At 39.5% G+C, this 21,055-nt stretch overlaps 2 protein-coding genes across 3 annotated transcripts in view; both read left to right on the top strand.

Moving 5' to 3' along the window:
• LOC127505683 (NACHT, LRR and PYD domains-containing protein 12-like) overlaps positions 1-21,055 on the top strand; it is a 312,016-nt gene that overhangs the window by 80,775 nt on the left and 210,186 nt on the right. The window contains exons 5-7 of the mRNA XM_051881370.1: positions 1,258-3,051; positions 4,089-4,262; positions 16,847-17,017. Of these exons, the coding sequence (XP_051737330.1) occupies positions 1,258-3,051; positions 4,089-4,262; positions 16,847-17,017 (2,139 nt within the window). The remainder of the gene's footprint in view (positions 1-1,257; positions 3,052-4,088; positions 4,263-16,846; positions 17,018-21,055) is intronic.
• apbb1ip (amyloid beta (A4) precursor protein-binding, family B, member 1 interacting protein) overlaps positions 1-21,055 on the top strand; it is a 182,204-nt gene that overhangs the window by 120,547 nt on the left and 40,602 nt on the right. The window lies entirely within an intron of this gene.

Here is a 21,055-nt window from a genome sequence, read left to right as displayed (position 1 = left end):
GCCTTCCAGAGTCTCATCTCGCCTCATCAGATCTCCCAGAGCCTCGTCTTGTCTCATCAGATCTTCCAGAGTCTTGTCTCATCTCATCAGATCTTCCAGAGCTTCGTCTCGCCTCATCAGATCTACCAGAACCCGTTCCAGCCCGTGAGTCTGCCCCAGAGCTCGCTGTAGGCCCGGAGGCCGCCCCAGAGGCCATTGTTGTGCCACCCAAGCTCCTTGCCCTGCCAGCGCCACCCAACCTCCTTGCCCTGCCGGCGCCACCCAAGCTCCTTGCCCTGTCAGTGCCAACCAAGTTCCTTGCCTTCGCACCAGCTCCAGCCTTCCACGAGATAGCTCCAGACTCCGCACCAGAGCCCGAGTCAGCTCCAGACTCCGCACCAGAGCCCGAGTCAGCTCCAGACTCCGCACCAGAGCCCGAGTCAGCTCCAGACTCTGCACCAGAGCCCGAGTCAACTCCAGACTCCGCACCAGAGCCTGAGTCAGCCCCAGACTCCGCTCCAGCAGCCAACGAGCCCGCTCCGGCCTTCGATGAGCCAGCTCCAGCCCACCACGAGCCAGCTTCTTACCCGCCATGGCCAACCACGAACTCTGACCCGCCATGGCCGCCCACGAACTCTGACCCGCCATGGCCGCCCACGAACTCTGACCTGCCATGGCCGCCCACGGCTCCCGACCCGCCATGGCATCCCAAGGTTCCCGAACTGCAGTGGCTGCCAGAGGCACCTGACCCACCGTGGCTGCCCGAGGCACCTGACCCGCCATGGCACCTAGAGTCCCTTGACCTGCCCTGGAAACCTCCCTACCCATCTGTACATCCACCCTCACCTGCCAGTAGGTCTCCAGGGCACCCACCCCCCCTCCCTGGTTGTGCCATCCACGGCGCGATTCTCTGCTCCCTGCCCTTTGGACTACTTGCTCTGCTTTGGATTTACGATTGTTATCTGCCAGCCCTGACCCTTTGCCTGTTCCTCGACTACGATTCTGCCTGCTCTCTGCCATACCAGTTTGCTGTTATTCCACCATTGCCTGTTTGACTAAGAACTCTGTTTAATAAAAGCTTGCTAATGGATCTTACCCTGAGTCCTGCCTTGTTACAGTGGTTTAAATGAAAATAAAATCAAAGGCGCCTTTAGCCCCGTTGTACCCTATATGTTCTTTGTCTTATGATACACAAAACAAAAAATACATTTCACTCTATATATTTATATTTATATTTATATTTAACTCATGTAATACCATGGTATTTTAATTTTACAGCCATGAAGTCCTTACCACATTTAGATCAAATCTGATGAAGAAGTTTGAACGTCTCTATGAGGGAACAGCAAAGCAGGGAAACCCAACACTCCTGAATGAGATCTACACAGAGCTCTACATCACAGAGGGTGACAGTGGAGAGATCAGTAATGAGCATGAGGTGAGACAGATTGAGACACAATCCAGGAGAGCAGCAACAGAGGACACACCGATCAAATGCAATGACATCTTTAGACCTTTACCTGGACAAAACAAACCCATCAGAACTGTGCTGACAAAGGGAGTCGCTGGCATTGGAAAAACAGTCTCTGTGCAGAAGTTCATCCTAGACTGGGCTGAAGGGAAAGAGAATCAGGATGTCCAGCTCATATTTCCACTTCCTTTCAGAGAGCTCAATTTGATGAAGGACAAAACATTCAGTCTTTCAGATCTTCTTCATGTCTTTTTCCATGAAACAAAACAAATGGAAATATTCAGTGACAAATATAAAGTGTTGTTCATCTTTGATGGTTTGGATGAGTGTCGTCTGTCTCTGGATTTTCAGAGTGATGTGAGGTTGTGTGATGTAAGTGAATCAGCCTCAGTTGACGTGCTGCTGATGAACCTCATTGCGGGGAATCTGCTTCCCTCTGCTCTCATCTGGATTACCTCCAGACCAGCAGCAGCTGAACTCGTCCCCTCTAAGTGTGTCCATCGAGTGACAGAGGTACAAGGCTTCAATGAGCCACAGAAGGAGGAATACTTCAGGAAGAGAATCAGTGATCAGAGTCTGGCCAATACAATCATCTCACACCTGAAGTCATCAAGGAGCCTCTACATCATGTGCCACATCCCAGTGTTCTGCTGGATCTCTGCCACTGTTCTAGAGAAGATGTTGAGCGAAGCAGAGAGTGGAGAGATTCCCAAGACTCTCACTCAAATGTACACACACTTCCTGATCCTTCAGACCAACATCAAACATGAGAAGGACTATAAGAAGAACCTGACAGATGAAGACATGATCCTCAAACTGGGGAAAGTGGCTTTTCAGCAGCTTGTGAAAGGCAATGTGATCTTCTATGAGGAAGATCTGAGAGAGTGTGGCATTGATGTGACAGAAGCATCAGTGTACTCTGGATTGTGCACTCAGATCTTCAGAGAGGAGTCAGGCTTGTATCAGGGGAAAGTCTTCTGCTTTGTTCATCTGAGCGTTCAGGAACATCTAGCAGCTTTATATGTGCACCTCTGCTTCACAAACAACAACAGAAATCTATTTGATCCAGTCACCAAGTCAGATTTGTTGTCTATAATTAAGGACCGGTTTCAACTCATGTTTAAACATGTTTTATTTTCTGAGCTCCATCAGAGAGCTGTGAATGAGGCTCTACAAAGTAAAAATGGACATCTGGACCTTTTTCTACGGTTCCTTCTGGGTCTGTCAGTGGATTCTCATCAGATTCTCCTACAGGGACTAATGACACTGAGAAGAAGCCAATCTGACAGAAATGAGAAAACAGTTGAGTACATCAAGGAGAAGATCAGGACCATTGACTCTCCAGAGAAATCCATCAATCTGTTCCACTGTCTGAATGAACTGGGTGATCATTCACTAGTGGAGGAAATACAACAGTATCTGCAATCTGGAACAATAAGTGAAGCCAGACTCTCTTCATCTCAGTGGTCAGCTGTAGTTTTTGTGTTGCTGACATCAGAGAAGAAGCTGGATGAGTTTGATATTAATAAATTTGTTGGAGAAAACAATAAAGCTGAAAAACTGACGGTTCTTCAGAAGCTGATGCCTGTGATTAAAGTTCAGTAAGTAGAGAACAATCACTTCACTGTTAAAACAAAAGAAAATCAAAAGTTCATGAATCTTAAAAACAAACAAATATTTATTGTATCAGTTATTGGAGCAATATAGTAGCATATTAAAGTAGCTATTTTATTGATTGGAATAATGAAGGGGAGATTGGGAAACAATACACGCTGGACTCAAGCTTGCGTTAAAGCAACTGCCAGCCAATGTCTTCAACATGAGTATTAGTTTGAAACAAACAAGTTTAATATTACAAATGAATGAGTATTTAAACCATTGATAAGGATTTGATCCACGTTAATGCTTAATTCTTTATTGTTGCAAATTTGACAATGAAATTTGACTACTTATAGGCTGTATATATATATAGAGGGAAACAACATTAACTGGACAGAGCCAAAGACTATAAAGTGCAAAGTCAAAATATATAAATATGACATAATAGTATAATAAATCATATATAATATGACACAATAAAGCACAAAATATTATAAAAAGGCAATTGTGTTTGATATATCAGTTGGTGGTTGTAAAATTCCTGTCATGGGAATACTTTGTCTTAATTTTACGCTAGAAAAAGAGTGACATATCTCTGATCTAGTACTATAAAGTAGTTTTCATGGCAACAACGGACAAAAATCGAATATTCGTGTAGCATATTTTTCACCTGCAAGGGAGGCCAAGAATTAATGATAACAAATCCAACTCCAGGTCTATCCCAAGAATGCAACTTCATGGACTTACATTTAGAGCAAAGTGTGGGCTTATTTTGTCTGTTTTGTTCTTTTCCACACTGAGAGTTTGTTATCCTGAGTCCATACCATGTCCCATTTGTCTTTCATTCACATTTAACTCTCTCTCCCATTGCAATCTGAGACACCATGACCTCAAGATTCCTGCAAAATTTTCAGACAATGCCATCTATTGGAGTGCAGTGCAGTGATTTCTTTACTCCATCTAAAAAAATTTTCTCTACTTTCTATTGCTTGTTTTCAGTTTATAGTGTTTAAAAATGATTATTTTCATCTCTCTATAGTTTGAGTGATTGTGGTGTCACAGAGAAAGATTGTGCTGCTCTGACTTCAGTTCTGAGATCAAACCCCTCACAGCTGAAACAACTGAATTTGAATAATAAAAAACTACGAGATTCGGGTGTGAAGCTTCTCTCTGTTATACTGGAAGATCCTGACTGTAAACTGGAGAAACTCTGGTAAGATCATCTCTCTCATAGTCAGACATGTTTTTGTCTTCTGTAAGACTAAATCAGGGTTTCTGAAATCTGGCACTGGAGGGCCACTGCCCTGTAGAGTTTAGCTCAAACACTGATCAAACTCTCCTTCCTGTAACTCTGAAGACCTGGATTAGCTTGTTCAGGTGTCTTTGATTAGAGTTGGAGCTAAACTCTGCTGGACAGCGGATCTTCAGAGCCGGATTTATGGAACCCTGAATACGTTGATGTCAATTTTAGGACTACACTGCATAAAATAAATTTCATACTCAGTATTTTTGTCTTGCTTTCCAATACAAATATCTAAACATTCTTAATTGAAGACACATTTACTTGAGAAGCACAATGATTTAAAATATTGAGTCTTGTTAAATATTGAAAGACAGCTTATGTATCTCTTAGATATTTGTACTGGAAAATAAGACAAAAATACTGAGCAAGAAAAGTTTTTTTTTTTTTTTTTTTTCAGTGTACAATTTAGAAAATCAGCTTTTAAAATAAGTGTTCAGTAAACAATATATCTCAGCACAAATAAATGATTATGATACTGAAGATGAACTCTTGTATGAACTAGGCATGTGACGATATTACCTTTCCATATCAAGCTTTTTTCATGAAATACAGTATTGTTACATTATTGAATGACATTACACAAACAGATTGAAATGGAATACAGAATTAAAATGAATAAGGTAAACCAATGTTTCAAACAGATTTAAAAGTTAAAACACACACACACACACACACACACACAATAAGTATAAAGAACAATAATTAAGAATCAAAAGACTTTTTCAACAAAAAAATATCTGGATATGTTTTCTGGGTTGGCATGGTTTAGTCCAGAATAAAATAAATATTAAGGATCCCCTGTGGTAAAAATCAAGTTTTTAATGTTGTTTATATGTCTGTGTGATGTTTTTATGCTCTAAGACAAACCATGCAAATTCATCAGTCAACACCAATGCTGAGCAGTTTCTCCTTAAAACCTGTTTTGAAACCGTCCCTATTTCCTACCAAATATGTAACCAGTGATGTCAATGTGCAGCGCAGGGCTTTTCCTATCACTATTTCTAAGGATGCTGTTTTTTTAGAAGGCAGCTGTCTGACTCTGAGATGAAAAATGGGAACATGGTTTGTGTAAGATTAACAACATATTATTAGTCAAGGCAAAGGCTAATGTAACGATTAGTCCAGACTGAAGGCGAGCTTGATGAACCCAAGTGCAGTTTATTGAAGAAAAAGTGAGCAAACAAAAAAAGCAACCATTAGAGTTGAACATAAACAGACTTGATGAGCAGACTTGACTTGAACAGACTTGACTTGAACAGACTTGACTATAAGACTCACTGACAGCAGGGTTACCTTAACAATACACGACCAAGTAACATGGTGTAGCGAATTACAGGTATTTAATCAATTAGCTCAAATCATGGGTGAAATATATATAATAAATCATAACATGTTATGATTAACTATAATATAGATCGACCAAAGAGGGAATTATACACATATATTGTGAATTAATTACAACGGATTATAATCAATTACATATATGATTAGTTCTAGTTTAATAGTTGTCTAGAAAAACTATCCCAGTTTGTCCAGCAAACTATGGGTTTTTCATAGACTATTATAAAAGAAATGTTATTCTCTGGCCATGGAGCAATGGTGGGCCTAGACCATGGATTAGTGGTGAGGACTATGGGTACCAAGCTCCAGCGGATGCGGACAGGTTCAGGCGTGGCAGCCGTGGCGTGACAAGGCACAGGCGTGGCCGCCATCTGTGGGCGTTGGTCAGGGGCTGAAGTCCCCTCTGGATGCTGGTCAGGGGCTGGAGTCGATGTGTGAGCAGCCCACACACATAAAATAGCCGTGGCCATAATGGTCAGCGCTGTATCCTCTGGAGACTCTGGTATGGCGGCCATCTTGAGACGAGACTCTGGTATGGCGGCCATCTTGGCACGAGACTCTGGAATGGCAGCCATCTTGGGGCGAGACTCTGGAGTGGCGGTCATCTTGTGTCGAGACTTTGGAGTCGCGGCCATTTTGTGAAAAGTCTCTGATATGGAGGCCATGTTGTGAACAGGACATGGTGTGACAGGCAAGGCATGAACAGGCCCTGGCGTGGCAGGCATGGCGTGAGCAGGCCCTGGCATGGCAGGCATAGCGTGAGCAGGCCCTGGCGTGAGCAGGCCCTGGCATGAGCAGGCCCTGGCGTGGCAGGCATGGCGTGAGCTGGCCCTGGCGTGGCAGGCATGGCGTGAGCAGGCCCTGGCGTGACCAGGTCCTGGTGTGGCAGTCATGGCGTGAACAGGCCCTGGTGTGGCAGACTTAACGTGAACAGGTACTGACCTTGCAGGCATGAGATGAACAGACTTTGGCGTGGTAGTTGTGGCGTAAACAGGTCCTGGCATGGCAGGCATGGGGGGTATGGCGTGAACAGGCCCTGGCGTGGCATGAACAACTCCTGACATGACAGATGGGGTGTGGAAACACTCTGGTATGGTGGATGCTGTAGGATTGCGGGGCTCCTCATCCGCAACTCCTACAGTAAATGAGGATCCACTCAACAGAAGGGCATGGTCGATGTACTGGGCCAGGGAAAAATGGATTTTCCCCCCTGGCATCCATGATCGAACAGGTTCGTTAAGTCCATGCCGAAAAATATCCTTCAGCGCCACGTCATTTAAGTCTACAAGGGCAGAAAGTTCACAAAAATCTTGAACATAAACTTCAATTGTGCATTGGCCTTGACAAAGGCTCAGGAGAGCAACTGCTGGGTTCATTGTAGTGGGTTGTGTATTCTGTAACGATTAGTCCAGACTGAAGACGAGCTTGATGAACCCAAGTGCAGTTTATTGAAGTAAAGTGAGCAAACAAACAAAGCAACCATTAGACTTGAACATAAACAGACTTGATGAGCAGACTTGATGATGAGCAGACTTGACTTGGACAGACTTCACCGACAGCAGGGTTACATTAACAATACACAACCAAGTAACATGGGGAAGACAATGGCTTAAATATATGAACTAGGAGAACACATGACTATGGCAACCAATGGGGAAGTGACACAAGGAACAAGGGAACCAATGACAGAACAGAACTGAAAACCACATGACCATAAACAACCAATCAGAACATGACACATAGACTAAGGGAGAGCAAGGGAAGCATGGCACAAACAAGCAACATGAAACAAACTACAAAATAAAAGACATGAAAACATGAACATGAAAACAAAACCCAAAACTATATGTGACAGCTAATCATATCAATTGCCGTTATGTGTCGACTTTCATTCAGATTTTAAATGGATTAAATATTATATATAGCCTAGGAAGTGCGCAAAGAAAGCTCCTTTTATAGTCACTAAAAAGCTGTCACTCATCTCACAAAGTTCAGTTATAATCAATAAAGTTGTCTACACTGCACAATGAATCTCTTACTTACATTGTTTTGACCAGTGAGTGGATTCTGACTAAATTCTAAAGAGATCAACAGACATGTCTGTGATTGGCTACATTACTCACCGCTGCAAAAACACATTGTAAATAGAAATATTTTATGTTTTATGTTGTGCAAACACAAATATGCACTGGAGCACCAAATCTGTTTCATCAATATGATATTATTACAGTATCAACTGATGGTGCTCTTGCTTTCGTGTGAGTGTGCTTAGCATCCTCAAGCACCCCCGTAGAACTGGACCTGTCTGTATAATTCACTCTTCCTCTTCTGAATCAAACATATATGGCTGTATTTCTGGTTCAAACATATATGGCTGAATTAAACTAATATTTACACTTAATTGTGCAGTGGTGACTACAGTTGACTGAGTGGATCAGATAGTCTGAGCTGCTGTGATTGAGTGGAGGCAAGGACTAATTTGCAAGCAAGGGTGTAGAGTTACATTCAAGCTATTTTAAGGCATGAAGAAATGATTGGCCCAGGGGAAAAAAAAAAAAGTTTAAATATGTCATTGTGATTATCAAAGATGAGTTTCAAGGAATAAAGTTATTAACTGCAGGGGGACTTTAATCTTTAAAGGTGAAGTTTGTAAGATTTTTTATGTTAAAATACATTCTCTTAACCCTTTTTTTTTTTCTTTTTTTTTTGCTCATTGACTAGTATTGTAATGCCATTCATGGGTTTATCTTCCCCAATAGTGTAAACATTGAGCCCTCCTGGCACCATCAAAACATTGAGAGCTGCCTGCTCAGAGCCGTCAGTCTCTTTCCAGCTCAACCTATAAAGGTAACTCACACTGAGTTTGGGGTGTGGCTACTGCAGCAGGCGGAGTGTGTTTAGCTGCTGTGCGACTATAACTGATGTGTTACATGGGAAAAGAAATTCAGCTTTGGTTATAGAAGTGCAAGCCAAAATTTGCTGCATTTGGAGCTCCAAACATTAACCTGTGAACCATCATGAACCTGTCAAAGCGAACAGGGCATTGCTATGTTACACGCTACCATGGATTCTTCACTACCATACAGCATCATCATGTATCTGTTCAGAAAGACAAATTTACAATCTTATAATGTTTACTTTGATATGTCCAGAACAGACTTGGCTACTCTGTTTTGGCTCTCCGTGCCCGGTGCAGATGTTGGATGGGTTCATTATAAGCGAGAAGCTTGCGTCCACACTACACAGTGTTCACCTACTCATTTGCTTACTTATGACACATAGCAACACAGCTAAAGGTATTTCTAATATGTTGAGAGTTGTGTTTGTGATATTTGAGTTGTGCTCGGGACTTTTATGGGCTTCAGCCTTTGGCCAGTGGGTGTGTCGCTCCAGCCAATAACAGCACATGTGAGTGTAAGACTATGTAAGTGTAAGACTGTAAGACTGTCTGAGGCTCAGAAACCCCAGTGAAATTTTGCTGTCTTGACACAAAACAATTCACAAAAGTTGCTGTTGTTGATTGCTATCTGTAACATGACAGATTACTAGGCACTGTAATTGTTTTAATGGTGACATAATTCTTGTTTATTATGTGCTTCTGGCGGTGTTCTGCCTATGAGGAGGGCCCAAATGTGAATGTTGTGTTTACAAACAGTAACTGATAATTTCTGCATAGTGTGCCTTAAGTATTTGGTGTTGTTTGATAAAGACCATAGCAAATTCAAAAATCAGAATGACTGTTTGAAAACATGTAAATACTGTCTTTCGTTTGCAGAACTGCTTTGTGTACGGGGGTAACTGTGCTACTTATGCTTTTCAATAAGCGGCATCTCTCATAGAGTGAATTTGCCTTTTCCTTCATTCTGTTACACAGCATGCATGTTGTTAACATGTTGTAAAATTTAACCGGTTGATGGAAAAGAATCCAATGGTCGTTCTAAGAACCACCTAGAATTATTCACAGTATATTGAAGTGCCCCCGATAACCATACAGTACATATTAATTACTGCAATATACCGTATTACTAAATACCAGCACATCTACTAGGGGTGTAACGGTACGCGTGTTCGCACTGACCAGTTCACAGGGCAAATTCCAAATGGAAGTGATCATTCCTATGCCTTATGTGATCATCCCTATGTGAGCAGGGCATGCGCGTGCCGTATGTAGCCGTTTGGAATGCACTTGGAAAAGGGAGCGACGTAATTTCCTCATTATCTTCAGCTGGGATGTTCCCGTGACAATGCAGCACAGCGTCAGCAGATGTTGCTATTTTAAGGTTTTTTTTTTTTTTTTTAGCCTAACTTTTGCAAATAAAAAACATACATTTTATATTTTAAAAGTTTTTAAAATATGCTATATAATATATAAAAAGCGATATATAAAACTTTTAAAAATATGAATTGTATATTTATTTATGCCAGCGCCGCGTTGTCACAGGAACATCCCAACTGAACCTTTTTAGTTTTTTCATGAGTTGTGCAAGACTTGGTGACATATAGACTTTTGAACACACACTCAAAAAAAAAAAAAAATTATGACTTTAGGTGGTTGTATGTATGTTAAGTGGTTGTTCTGTATGTTCTGGGTCATGTTTGAACCAACATCAGAAATTTGTGGATGTTACAGATATTTATGTGCAGAGCAGTCATGAAATTTGCATCAACAGAGAGAGTGGCTTGTTTTTCTCACTGATGGAGTTTTTGAGTGAAGGGCTGGGTCATTTCCCAGTTCCACAAATTCAAAGATTCACTGGCAAACAGTGTTACCAGTTCAGGTTGACGATTTCCAGCCCAAAAGCTCTCAAAAACCTTCCTAAAACCCGCCCAAATCATTCACTGCCAAAAGAATGTGATAAAATTCTACTGTCATGACAACCAAGGTGTATAAGTACCATTTACCTCCTTGAAACTATGATGACAAAATAAAATGATAAAAATGAATCAATTCTCCTGCCAGGAGAACAGGAAAACGGATTGAAACAGGGCAAATACAGTAAAAGAAAATTAGCAAATGACAAAACTGTTTCTACCCAAACAGGTAGAAACTATTAAAGTATGAAAAATATTTGCCAACAGCAGTCAATAAATTAACAGACTTTAAACCTCACACACCTTGAAAGCCAAAAACGCATCATTCGTGTTCCGAAAATTAATGATGATAATAATAATAATGCGCTTACATTTGCGTTGCGCTTTAACTTTAAACAGAACTGGTACGTCTTTCTTGATGTACACATTGACGATGGACGGGACGTCCCGTGTTTGATTTTAATTAAACTGTCAAGATATTCAACTGTGCTCTCAGAGTTAGTTATATTTATAAAGAGCCTTCAAGTCATCTCCCACCACAGGTGTAATCCATGTTTTGAGAGTTGGGTCACTTTCCCACTCTTTACGGTAGATACAACACTACGACTCTGCGGTGGGCCTTTGTGTTTAGTAACGGCATGATGACTCATTTTATGGAGTACACGCACACTTGAGTTTTGTTTATAGGTTATAGACCAATTAGTCTATAAAATTTAGATGGGATTGAGTCTTTCAGATGTTTCCCAAATTTTTTATGTAACTTACCCCTTATTTACAGTGCACATAAAATTGAATCAGTGTCCAATATTTTTACAGTATCAGACACTCTCCTGGCATGAAAAGATGTTAGGAAGTATCTGAATAATACACGTATCTTATCTTTAAAATCTCCTATTTCATTCAACCCTGACCCACTGCCAATCTGAACATTTTGGTGCTGAACCAGTTATTTGACAAGGGCAGTCTGAGATCATTTCAATTGTTAAAACAGGAATTTAATTTACCCAATAACGATTTTTACTCATTTTTGCTACTATAACATTTTCTGGAATCACTTCTAAAGGACAATAGAATACACTTTGATCTTTCTGACATAGAAAAACAATTGTTCTCTTGATTTTCTCTCAAAAGGAAGGTATTTATAAGGAATATTCAAAAGGAAGTTTTTATACTGTTATCTAACGTCGGCCCCTCCTCTTTTGACCCTCTGAAACTGATATGGGAGAAAGACTTTGGAACTAATCTCAGTGATAAGGAGTGGCTATCGGTCTGCTCTGGTGTCTTCTTCAGAGGCGCTTCAATATCGAGTCACAGGGCAAAACTTTAAGTTCATTTAGGCTACAGCATTTATTTAACACTGTTTTGTCTCCGTAAGTTTTTTCCTAATGTTTCCCAATTGTGTCTAATATTCTGGGACTGTGACATGATCAAGTTGTACTGGAAAGAGATAACTAAAATTTTTGCCCTATCCCCAAGTATTTATCTTTTGATAGAATTACACCTCGACCATGGTCTAGAATCACTACTGGCGTATTTGGTCCCCTCTTTGGAATTTTCTTGAGAATGTATGTTGAATGGTTTCATTTCTTGATGTTTATTTTGGTGCTATTACCCTTCACTTGATCCTTGAACTACCAGTTGATGGAAGATTGTATGATGAATGATTGTATATGCTGCAATGAAACACCTGTACCACAGTTTTGTTATTGTAAAATTATAAAGAAAAAAATAGATGTTTGAAAACTGCCCAATCTGGCAACACTTCTGGCAAACACTATACAACACCAAAAAATATTGATTATAAACACATTCAGAACACAAGCCAAATTATTTACAAGATAATGCCTATTGCCTACAGATAATGACTAAAATGATAGTAGTTGTCAACCACGCATCCAACTCTATAGTTTTACCACACTATATAGATCATGGATAATCAACGATTCTAGAATTTCAGTCAAATACATGCTATTTTCACTGTGTATAAAACAAACAATATGCTTCAAATGGATATTCATTAATATTAATATGCACCACTTTAACAACAACACAAATCGATGTAGCTGTTGTGGAAAAAAATACTAATACAGAATAACAGTCACAGCAGCAATCGTTCTCCCCTCTGCCACGTTTAAAGTTTATGGCAGGTTCACCTCGGAAACTCAAGTATCAAAAATCAAAAAGTTTCCCAGTAGTAAATACATCTTTAGAGGCCGTTCGTGTCCAATTTACGACTAGGAAACTCATATTTACCATAATTCCAATAGCATGTGAAGGTAATATAAAGTTATGCTTGAATTGTGATGTTTGAAATAAATGTCAGGTAACAAAATGCTTGCTCTATATTTTCTTTAACAGTCAGATTTGACTGAGGCAGAAAGGTCATTTTTGGCTGCATGTTGAAGCATCATTGCAAAATCTGTCTATACAATTTAAAATAATTACCTCGTATAATGTCTAAATATATATCCACTGCATAACCTGTGATAATCTCTAGAAATTAAGTACGTCACAACATTGGGTTATAGAGACGAGCCAGTAGGTCAGGGGTGTCCAGTCCTGTTCCTGGAGGGACACGCCCTGCGTCCCAATGTGCAAACTATCCATCCTAAATAGTATGTGAGATTTCAATAAGTGTGTCCCAAAACATAGTGTGTTAAAAAGAGTATATGCCAAAAGTCCCCGGATGGTCTACTATTTTTATTTATAGATTTATAGATTTTTTCGAAGTGTGGATCCGTGCACAGTATAACTGCTAATACTGGTTCAGAACACAAATTAAGTGTTAAAAAAACTAAAAACATGGTGGGTGGGTGTGACCGATGGTTAAATAGAGAGGTTTAGATAAAGGGGGTTGAGTGGCTAATAATTATTAAAATTTAACCTGATATATGAAAAAATATTTATTTAATATTTTCCTGTTATATTTCATCTGCAAAAACAATGTGGACTTTTGTAAAGATAAAGGCCATTAAGTTTTAAATGAATCATTATGCAAACATTTTTCTTTTATGTTGATATTTAGGCAGTTTTTTATTTACTGATGAGAAGATTTTTATTGAAAGCATGATAATATAAAATGTGGCTTGGTGCTCCTATTTCTGACCCACCAACCAACCATTTACTGGAGGTTTAGTTGCTTCTGGTTCTTTGATTATTACTTTAACTGTGTCAGGGTGTTCTATTGATCTATACAAAAAAACAACAACAAACTCAATATAACAATGCACTGGAGGACAGGAATGCAGTGGCCTGTTGCATGAAGCTAGCTGAACAAACTCTGAGTTTCAGAGTAGGTTTAGAGTTGACAAATCCAGATAAATCCAACCTGGTTTAGATCAGGATCAACTGTTGCACAAAGCTCGGTATAAACTTTCTCTGTCAACTCAGGTTTAATCCAGAGTTTGCGATCAACTCTGAAGCGCGTGCACCTGAAAGTGTGACACGTGCGGCAAACAGCCAATCACAAAGAACATGCAGAGCGTCCGTTTGATTCACTTCTCACGAGAGAGCTGCGCAATTCACTTCTCTTCTGAAGATTAAGAGATCGTTATGAAAAATATCATGAAATTAAATGCTGCAGTGAAAGTTTGAGAAGGCAGCTGAAAGAAAATATCTGACTATATCAATGCATGTGAATCAAAGATATATGCCTAATAATTTATAATATAATCATTTATATTAGTTTCACAAAGAGCTCAAATGAATACACATAAGCTTAATTTGTTTAAAAGCTTTATATATTGATGCATTTATTATATTTATTGTCAATTAATATAATTATATTAATATACTATTGTATGAATTATACATAATTCATATAATATAAATACAATAAATAATTAGCAGCAAAAGATGAACAATTTTGTCTCTAAAATGTTTTCACTATAATTTGCTTTAATTTGGAGCGAGAGATACAGGGGGAGTGGCTTTATTGCATCAGATACATGTAACTTTACTCACAGCTTATTGGTCGAGTTTTGGTTTGTGATCTCTAACCCAGAATAAAACCTGCTCCGGAGCAGGTTAGCCATGTACCATAGCAATTTCTGTTAATTGCAGCGAGTCTACAAAGGATTTCCATCAACAGGTTGTTTGCAATCATGTGGTTCTGGTGACGTATTGGTGGTCAATATTGTATAATATAGTCACTTAAATAGTCAGGCGTAGCATTAATTTAGTTATTCAAACGTAAGACGACGATGTACCGTGTTCCTCCTCGGACAAAATTCAATTCGACCATCAGTTTTCACACTTTTGTGTGAAAAAAAGCGACAAAAATTAAATATTTATTGTGCACTTTAATTAGATTCATTGAATAAAATGTGAGTTTTTACAAGTGTGCCAAAATCATTGAGCTTGCACTGCACAGACTGACAGCTGCTGTGATTACAAAGGGAAAGTGCGGTGCTCTCTTTCTATGTTACTCATTCACAGGAAAAGTTATTGTTTTTCGTGAGAGTGAGTTTTGTGAGTACTTCATACTTCACATTGGCAAAATGTGTTTTTAAACCTAGCTATTTTATAATGTTTAATATTTGGTCAATAAGCAAAAAAGTGAAAAACTATTACAAGAAATGGCTAATATATGCTACTCTGCCACCACCTGCTGGTTATAGTGGTAATTAATGTCAAGGTAAAAATAATTATTCATAGATTAAAAATATGTTTTAAAATATGCAAACTGGCAATATTAAAGCGATTTAAATCATCTCCCCTTAAAACGCTATTGTTCTTGACTATTTAAATAAAGTGACGGTTAAAGGAATATGACTTGGCCTGAAAAAAAATTCAGTCAGAAGAATTTTTTTCACTTTAATCCATGTACTCAAACTAATCTTGAAATTACCTGGGAACCGAAACTGAAACCGGCTTTGTGCAACAGGCCACAGGAGAATCAAGAACCAAACCATGAAAACAACAAGAAGAATGGACAACCAAGAAAAACCCTGAAACCCTGGGCTGTAAATATACACATACAAAATCAGGGGTGAACAACAGGTGTGAACAATAAACAAATGAGTAACCAAGGTAACAAATGAACAGGGACAAACAAAGAAACTAAATATAAAGAACCATGTAAACAGACAAAACATGACAACTTGCTCCTCTCTTTGCTTATTTTGTACTTGTTCTGAAATCATTTTAAAAAGTTGATTTTGTTTGAGTCTTCACCACAACATTAGTGGATCATACAACAATTAACAAACAACAAATTAATATATTTAAGACATACACTATATTGCCAAAAGTTTTAGGATGCCTGCCTTCATGTGCACATGAACTTTAATGACATCCCATTCTTAATCTGTAGGGTTTAATATGGAGTTGGCCCACCCTTTGCAGCTATAACAGCTTCAACTCTTCTGGGAAGGCTTTCCACAAGGTTTAGGAGTGTGTTTATGGGAGTTTTTGACCATTCTTCTAGAAGCCCAAAAGTGTTCTATCGGGTTGAGGTCAGGACTCTGTGCAGGCCAGTCAAGTTCCTCCACACCAAACTCGCTCATCCATGTCTTTATGGACCTTGCTTTTTGCACTGGTGTGCAGTCCTGTTGGAACAGGAAGGGGCCATCCCCAAACTGTTCCCACAGAGTAGGGAGCATGAAATTGTCCAAAATGTCTTGGTATTCTGAAGCATTAAGAGTTCCTTTCACTGGAACTAAGGGGCCAAGCCCAACCCCTAGAGTCCAGTGGCGGTGTGCTTTACACCACTGCATCCGACACTTTGCATTGCACTTGGTGATGTAAGGCTTGGATGCAGCTGCTCGACCATGTAAACCAATTCCATGAAGCTCTCTACGCACTGTTCTTGAGCTAACCCGAAGGCCACATGAAGTTTGGAGGTCTGTAGCTATTGACTCTGCAGAAAGTTGTCGACTTCTGCGCACTGTGCGCCTCAGCATGCGCTGACCCCGCTCTGTGATTTTATGTTGCTTACCACTTTGTGGCTGAGTTGCTGTTGTTCCCAATTGCTTCCACTTTGTTATGATACCACTAACAGTTGACCGTGGAATATTTATCAGTGAGGAAATTTCAGGAATGGACTTATTGCACAGGTGGCAACCTATCACAGTACCACGCTTGAATTCACTGAGCTCCTGAGAGCGACCCATTCTTTCACAAATGTTTGTAGAAGCAGTCTGCATGCCTAGATGCTTGATTTTATACACCTGTGGCCATGGAAGTGATTGGAACACCTGAATTCAATGATTTCGAGGGGTGTCCCAATACTTTTGGCAATATAGTGTATATTATGCATATTTAATGGTCTGTGTAGAATTGTGACTTTTACCTGTTGATCTGAACTGAGAGAGTGAAGAGTGTGTCATTGTTCTCTACAGGTTGTGCAATTGTGGAGTCACAGATGAAGGTTGTGCTGCTCTGGCTTCAGCTCTGAGATCAAACCCCTCACACCTGAGAGAACTGTATCTGTCTGGGAATAAACTAGGAGATTCAGTTCATCTGCTCTCTGCTGTACTGGAGGATCCTCACTGTAAACTGGAGATACTGTGGTAAGATCATTTCTCTGATAGTCACACGTCTTTGTCCACAGTAAGATCATTTGATGTAAATTTAAGGACTAGAAAATGTTCTGTAAAATGTTCTGTAAACACTAAATCTCAACACAGAAATGACAGGTGTACACAAATGACTGATCTCATGATCTGTTACCAGTGTTCATTCTTTAAAAATATCCTTTAAATTTAGTCAGTATTTTGTCATATCTGTTATATTAAATTATTTTAGTCTGAAGAGAATGAACGTGACCAAATGAATAGTTCAATATTATGTATCATTTTGATGCACAGAAGCAGATACCGTATATCATGTGTTTATCTTGTTAATCTAAATCAGGGGTGTCAATCCTGTTCCTGGAGATCAACCTTCCTGCAGAGTTCAGATCAAACCCTGATCCAACACAACTAAACCAGATAATTAAGTTCTTCAGGAGCAGTTGTTAAGGTGTGTTGGATCAGGTTTGGATCTGAACTCTGCAGGAAGGTTGATCTCCAGGAACAGGATTGGACGCCCCTGATCTAAATAAATGATCTGAGCGGTGATTGTTACAGCAGTGTTTCCCAACCCTGTTCCTGGAGACACACCAACACTACACACTTTCAAACACACCTTTGATTCAACTGTATATTTTCAACACAGCTAGCTCTCTCATTACACTTTACATAATAGACTAGCTTGCACATTTTGGTCAAATGCTAGCATTCAATTAGTAGTCCTCTGAGTATACAAAGCGAGGCACAACCTAATGCTTTTTGATTTTCTCAGTTTGTGTAAATCTGTTTAGGGTTCAGAGAATTTCTTTTTTTCCACATTAATTTCACACGTCACACATATCTGGTACAAATATGTGTCTTTGTTTCATGAATATAAATTTTTCTTTATTTACCCCAAAAGAAGGGAAGTGAAATATGACAACATGCCGTATAGGTGGGGCACATTGTAACAAGACCATATGACAGTTTAAAATGTTATCTGTTATATGTTTTTTTTTTTTTTTTTCATATAAAATAATAGCATTTTTTTTTAGAAATTCAAAATTACATAATTTTGGAGTTTGACAATGAACACACTGCAAAACAGCTATACCGCATTGGTCAAAACAATACAGGCAAACAGATGAAGAAACATATTCAGACATTCAGAAAAACACAGAGCTGAACAAAACACTCTCCTCCTCCACTCACAGCTCTCACAGAACACAAGATAAATAGACGAGCCAGTACAAATGCTGTACATGTCTTGAAATATTATTTTCTGAATGTTCAGGTTCTTCCTTTCAGTCTTTATTCACATTTTTCCCATGGTTTCTCAACAGAAATTCATAAAAGTTAATTATGCCAATTATATATGTATAAAATAGCATATTTCTAATAGCGGGGCACATTGTAAGTGTTACAACGAACCCGATCTGTGCATCTGGACTTTAAACCTGGTTAGTATCTTCTGCTAGTTAGTGAAGCATTAAATAACTATCTATAACAGATTGGATATTAAAATAATATGAGATTTGTCTAATTTTAAATAAACAAAAAATATAGATGAAAAATTAACTTAAGAAATTTTGCTATGTTTTGCTTTTGTTATTGTTAAATAAATGTCCAGTAATATCTTCCAAAGATTTCTGAATTTTGAAGCAATGTTTTCTCTATATATTGTTGATTTGGCAACTAGTAAATACACTAAGTTTCATCATGCTAGCATGTGTGGAAGTATTTAAACCATGTGTATTTCAACTATCCCGCATTAGTTTGTGCCTCACTCTCCCCTACACATTATGAATCTTATTTTTTGATAAAGTATATGCAATAGTCACCATAATGTGTTTTTATGTGACTGAAAATGAAGAGGAAGGGAGACATAGATAGCTATTTTTTTGTTTCTTTTAAGAAATCAAAGCAAGATACAGATGAAGCAGGAGAACAGGAGCGAAGAGCAGAGGCAGGAGATAATTATACAATGAAGGTACAGAAATGAACAGTGAGGGAGAGAAGGAAATACTGGAAGAAGAAAGTGATGAAGAAGAAGAGGAAAACAGAGAGGCAGAAGGGGTAACGCTTTATAATACTGTTCATTAATGAATAATTACACAGAAACTAATGAGTAACGCACTATTATCATTCTATTAACTATTATAACTAACAAAAAACTCTGATTAACAAATTAGTCAGTAATAGCGCTCAGTCGAATGTGGTATTTCACTATTATCTAATCAACTACTATTTTTTATACTTCAGAGGAATACTAAGAACTACTAGGGGAGCGCGGGGCACAAACTGATGCGGGATAGTTGTAACACACATGGTTTAAAAGATTCCACACATGCCTTACTGTGTTTACTAGCTGTCATAGCAAAACTATAGAGAGAAAATTTGCAAAATTCAAAAATCTTTGGAAGATATCGCTGAACATTTATTTAGCCTTAGCAAAAGTAAATCTCTGACTGAAGTTATTTTTTCATCTCAGTTTTAAGTGTTTATTTAAAACAAGACAAATCTGCTATTATTTTAATCTCCAATCTGTTATTTAGCGGTTTAGAAAGTTCTTTAATGCTTATCTAACCAGCAGAAGACCCTAGCCGGGTTTAAATCTCAGTTGCTCAGATGGTACTCGTTCTAACACTGCATTATGTGCCTCACTATTAGAACTACACTGTTCTATGACGTTAGCGATGTTTTTCACATTAATAATGTAATGTAATATTCATACATATATAAATATATATACAGTAGTCAACATTTTAAGTGGATCAAAAAAGCTCATCAAAGTTGTCCTAAGAACTAAGTTGTCCTAAGAAGAAGGTTTTAGGACAACTTTGATGAAAGGTTTTGATCCACTTCAAATGCTGACTACTATACATATATATATATATATATATATATATATATATATATATATATATATCACAGAGACGAACTCCGTGATTCCCTCCTCTGACCATAGGAGGGCGTCTCTCCCGAATACTAACACACACACACACACACACACACACACACACACACACACACATACACTCACACGCACTACATTTCCCATCTGCCCTGTACTTTGGACTAATCATCACATCCAGCTGCAACCCATTTACTGAACTATTTAAGCCGCTCGCAACCTCTCCCTCATTGCGAGGTCTTGTATTGCCACGGTGTACATTTCTGAGCGTTTATTATTCTGATTGTCTGCCTGTTGCTGAGCCTGATTCATCCCCATTTACGATTCTCTGCTGCCTGCCTTAGGACTGTTTATTGTTTACTGGACTGTGATTGTTATCTGCCTGCCCTGATCCTCTGCCTGTTCAACGACTAAGATTCTGCCTGTTCCCTGCTATACCTGTCTGCCCCTGTCTGACCCCTGCCTGTTTGTACCACGCATTCTGTTAATAAAGCCTGCTGATGGATCCCAACTCGTGTGACGACTCGTTACAGAAGACCTCGCCAGCACAAGATCAAGCGGCTTTCTCCCACCTGTGTGCAACAATGTCGGCTCAGGCCAGCCAGCTCGCTGCCCATCAGCACCAGCTAAACCGACTCACCTCACTCACGGAGGAACTGGTAAAGGCGCTCCAGAATCTCCACACCGCTACACCAGTGGAGCCATCACCATCCGCCGCAGCCGTCATTACCCACGCGGCAGAAACGCCGCCGCTGGGGAATCCCCGCCTGTCACTCCCTGAGAAATTCGACGGCGATCCAATTAAATGTAAGGGCTTCATTCTCCAATGCTCTCTCTTCATCAGTCAACAGCCTGCATTGTACACCACCGAGGCAGGGAAGATCGCTTTCGTCTGTTCATTATTTACTGGCAAGGCATTGGAGTGGATTACGGCGGTATGGAGAGAAGATGGGTCAGCTTTCCCCTCATTTGATTCCTTCATGCAAAGATTTTGGGAGGTTTTCGATCACCCCAGCGAGGGTAAAGGGGCTGGCGATCGCTTAATGGAACTCACCCAGGGGCGGAGGACAGCAGCTGAGTATGCATTTGCCTTCCAAACACTTGCTGCACAGACAAATTGGGTGAGTGACACACTCAAAGTATTA

Source organism: Ctenopharyngodon idella, chromosome 23 (assembly GCF_019924925.1).
Source record: "Ctenopharyngodon idella isolate HZGC_01 chromosome 23, HZGC01, whole genome shotgun sequence".
Classification (NCBI taxonomy): domain Eukaryota; kingdom Metazoa; phylum Chordata; class Actinopteri; order Cypriniformes; family Xenocyprididae; genus Ctenopharyngodon; species Ctenopharyngodon idella.
The sequence above is the reverse complement of the archived record's forward strand: the minus strand, read 5'-3'. Positions and strand labels throughout refer to the sequence as shown.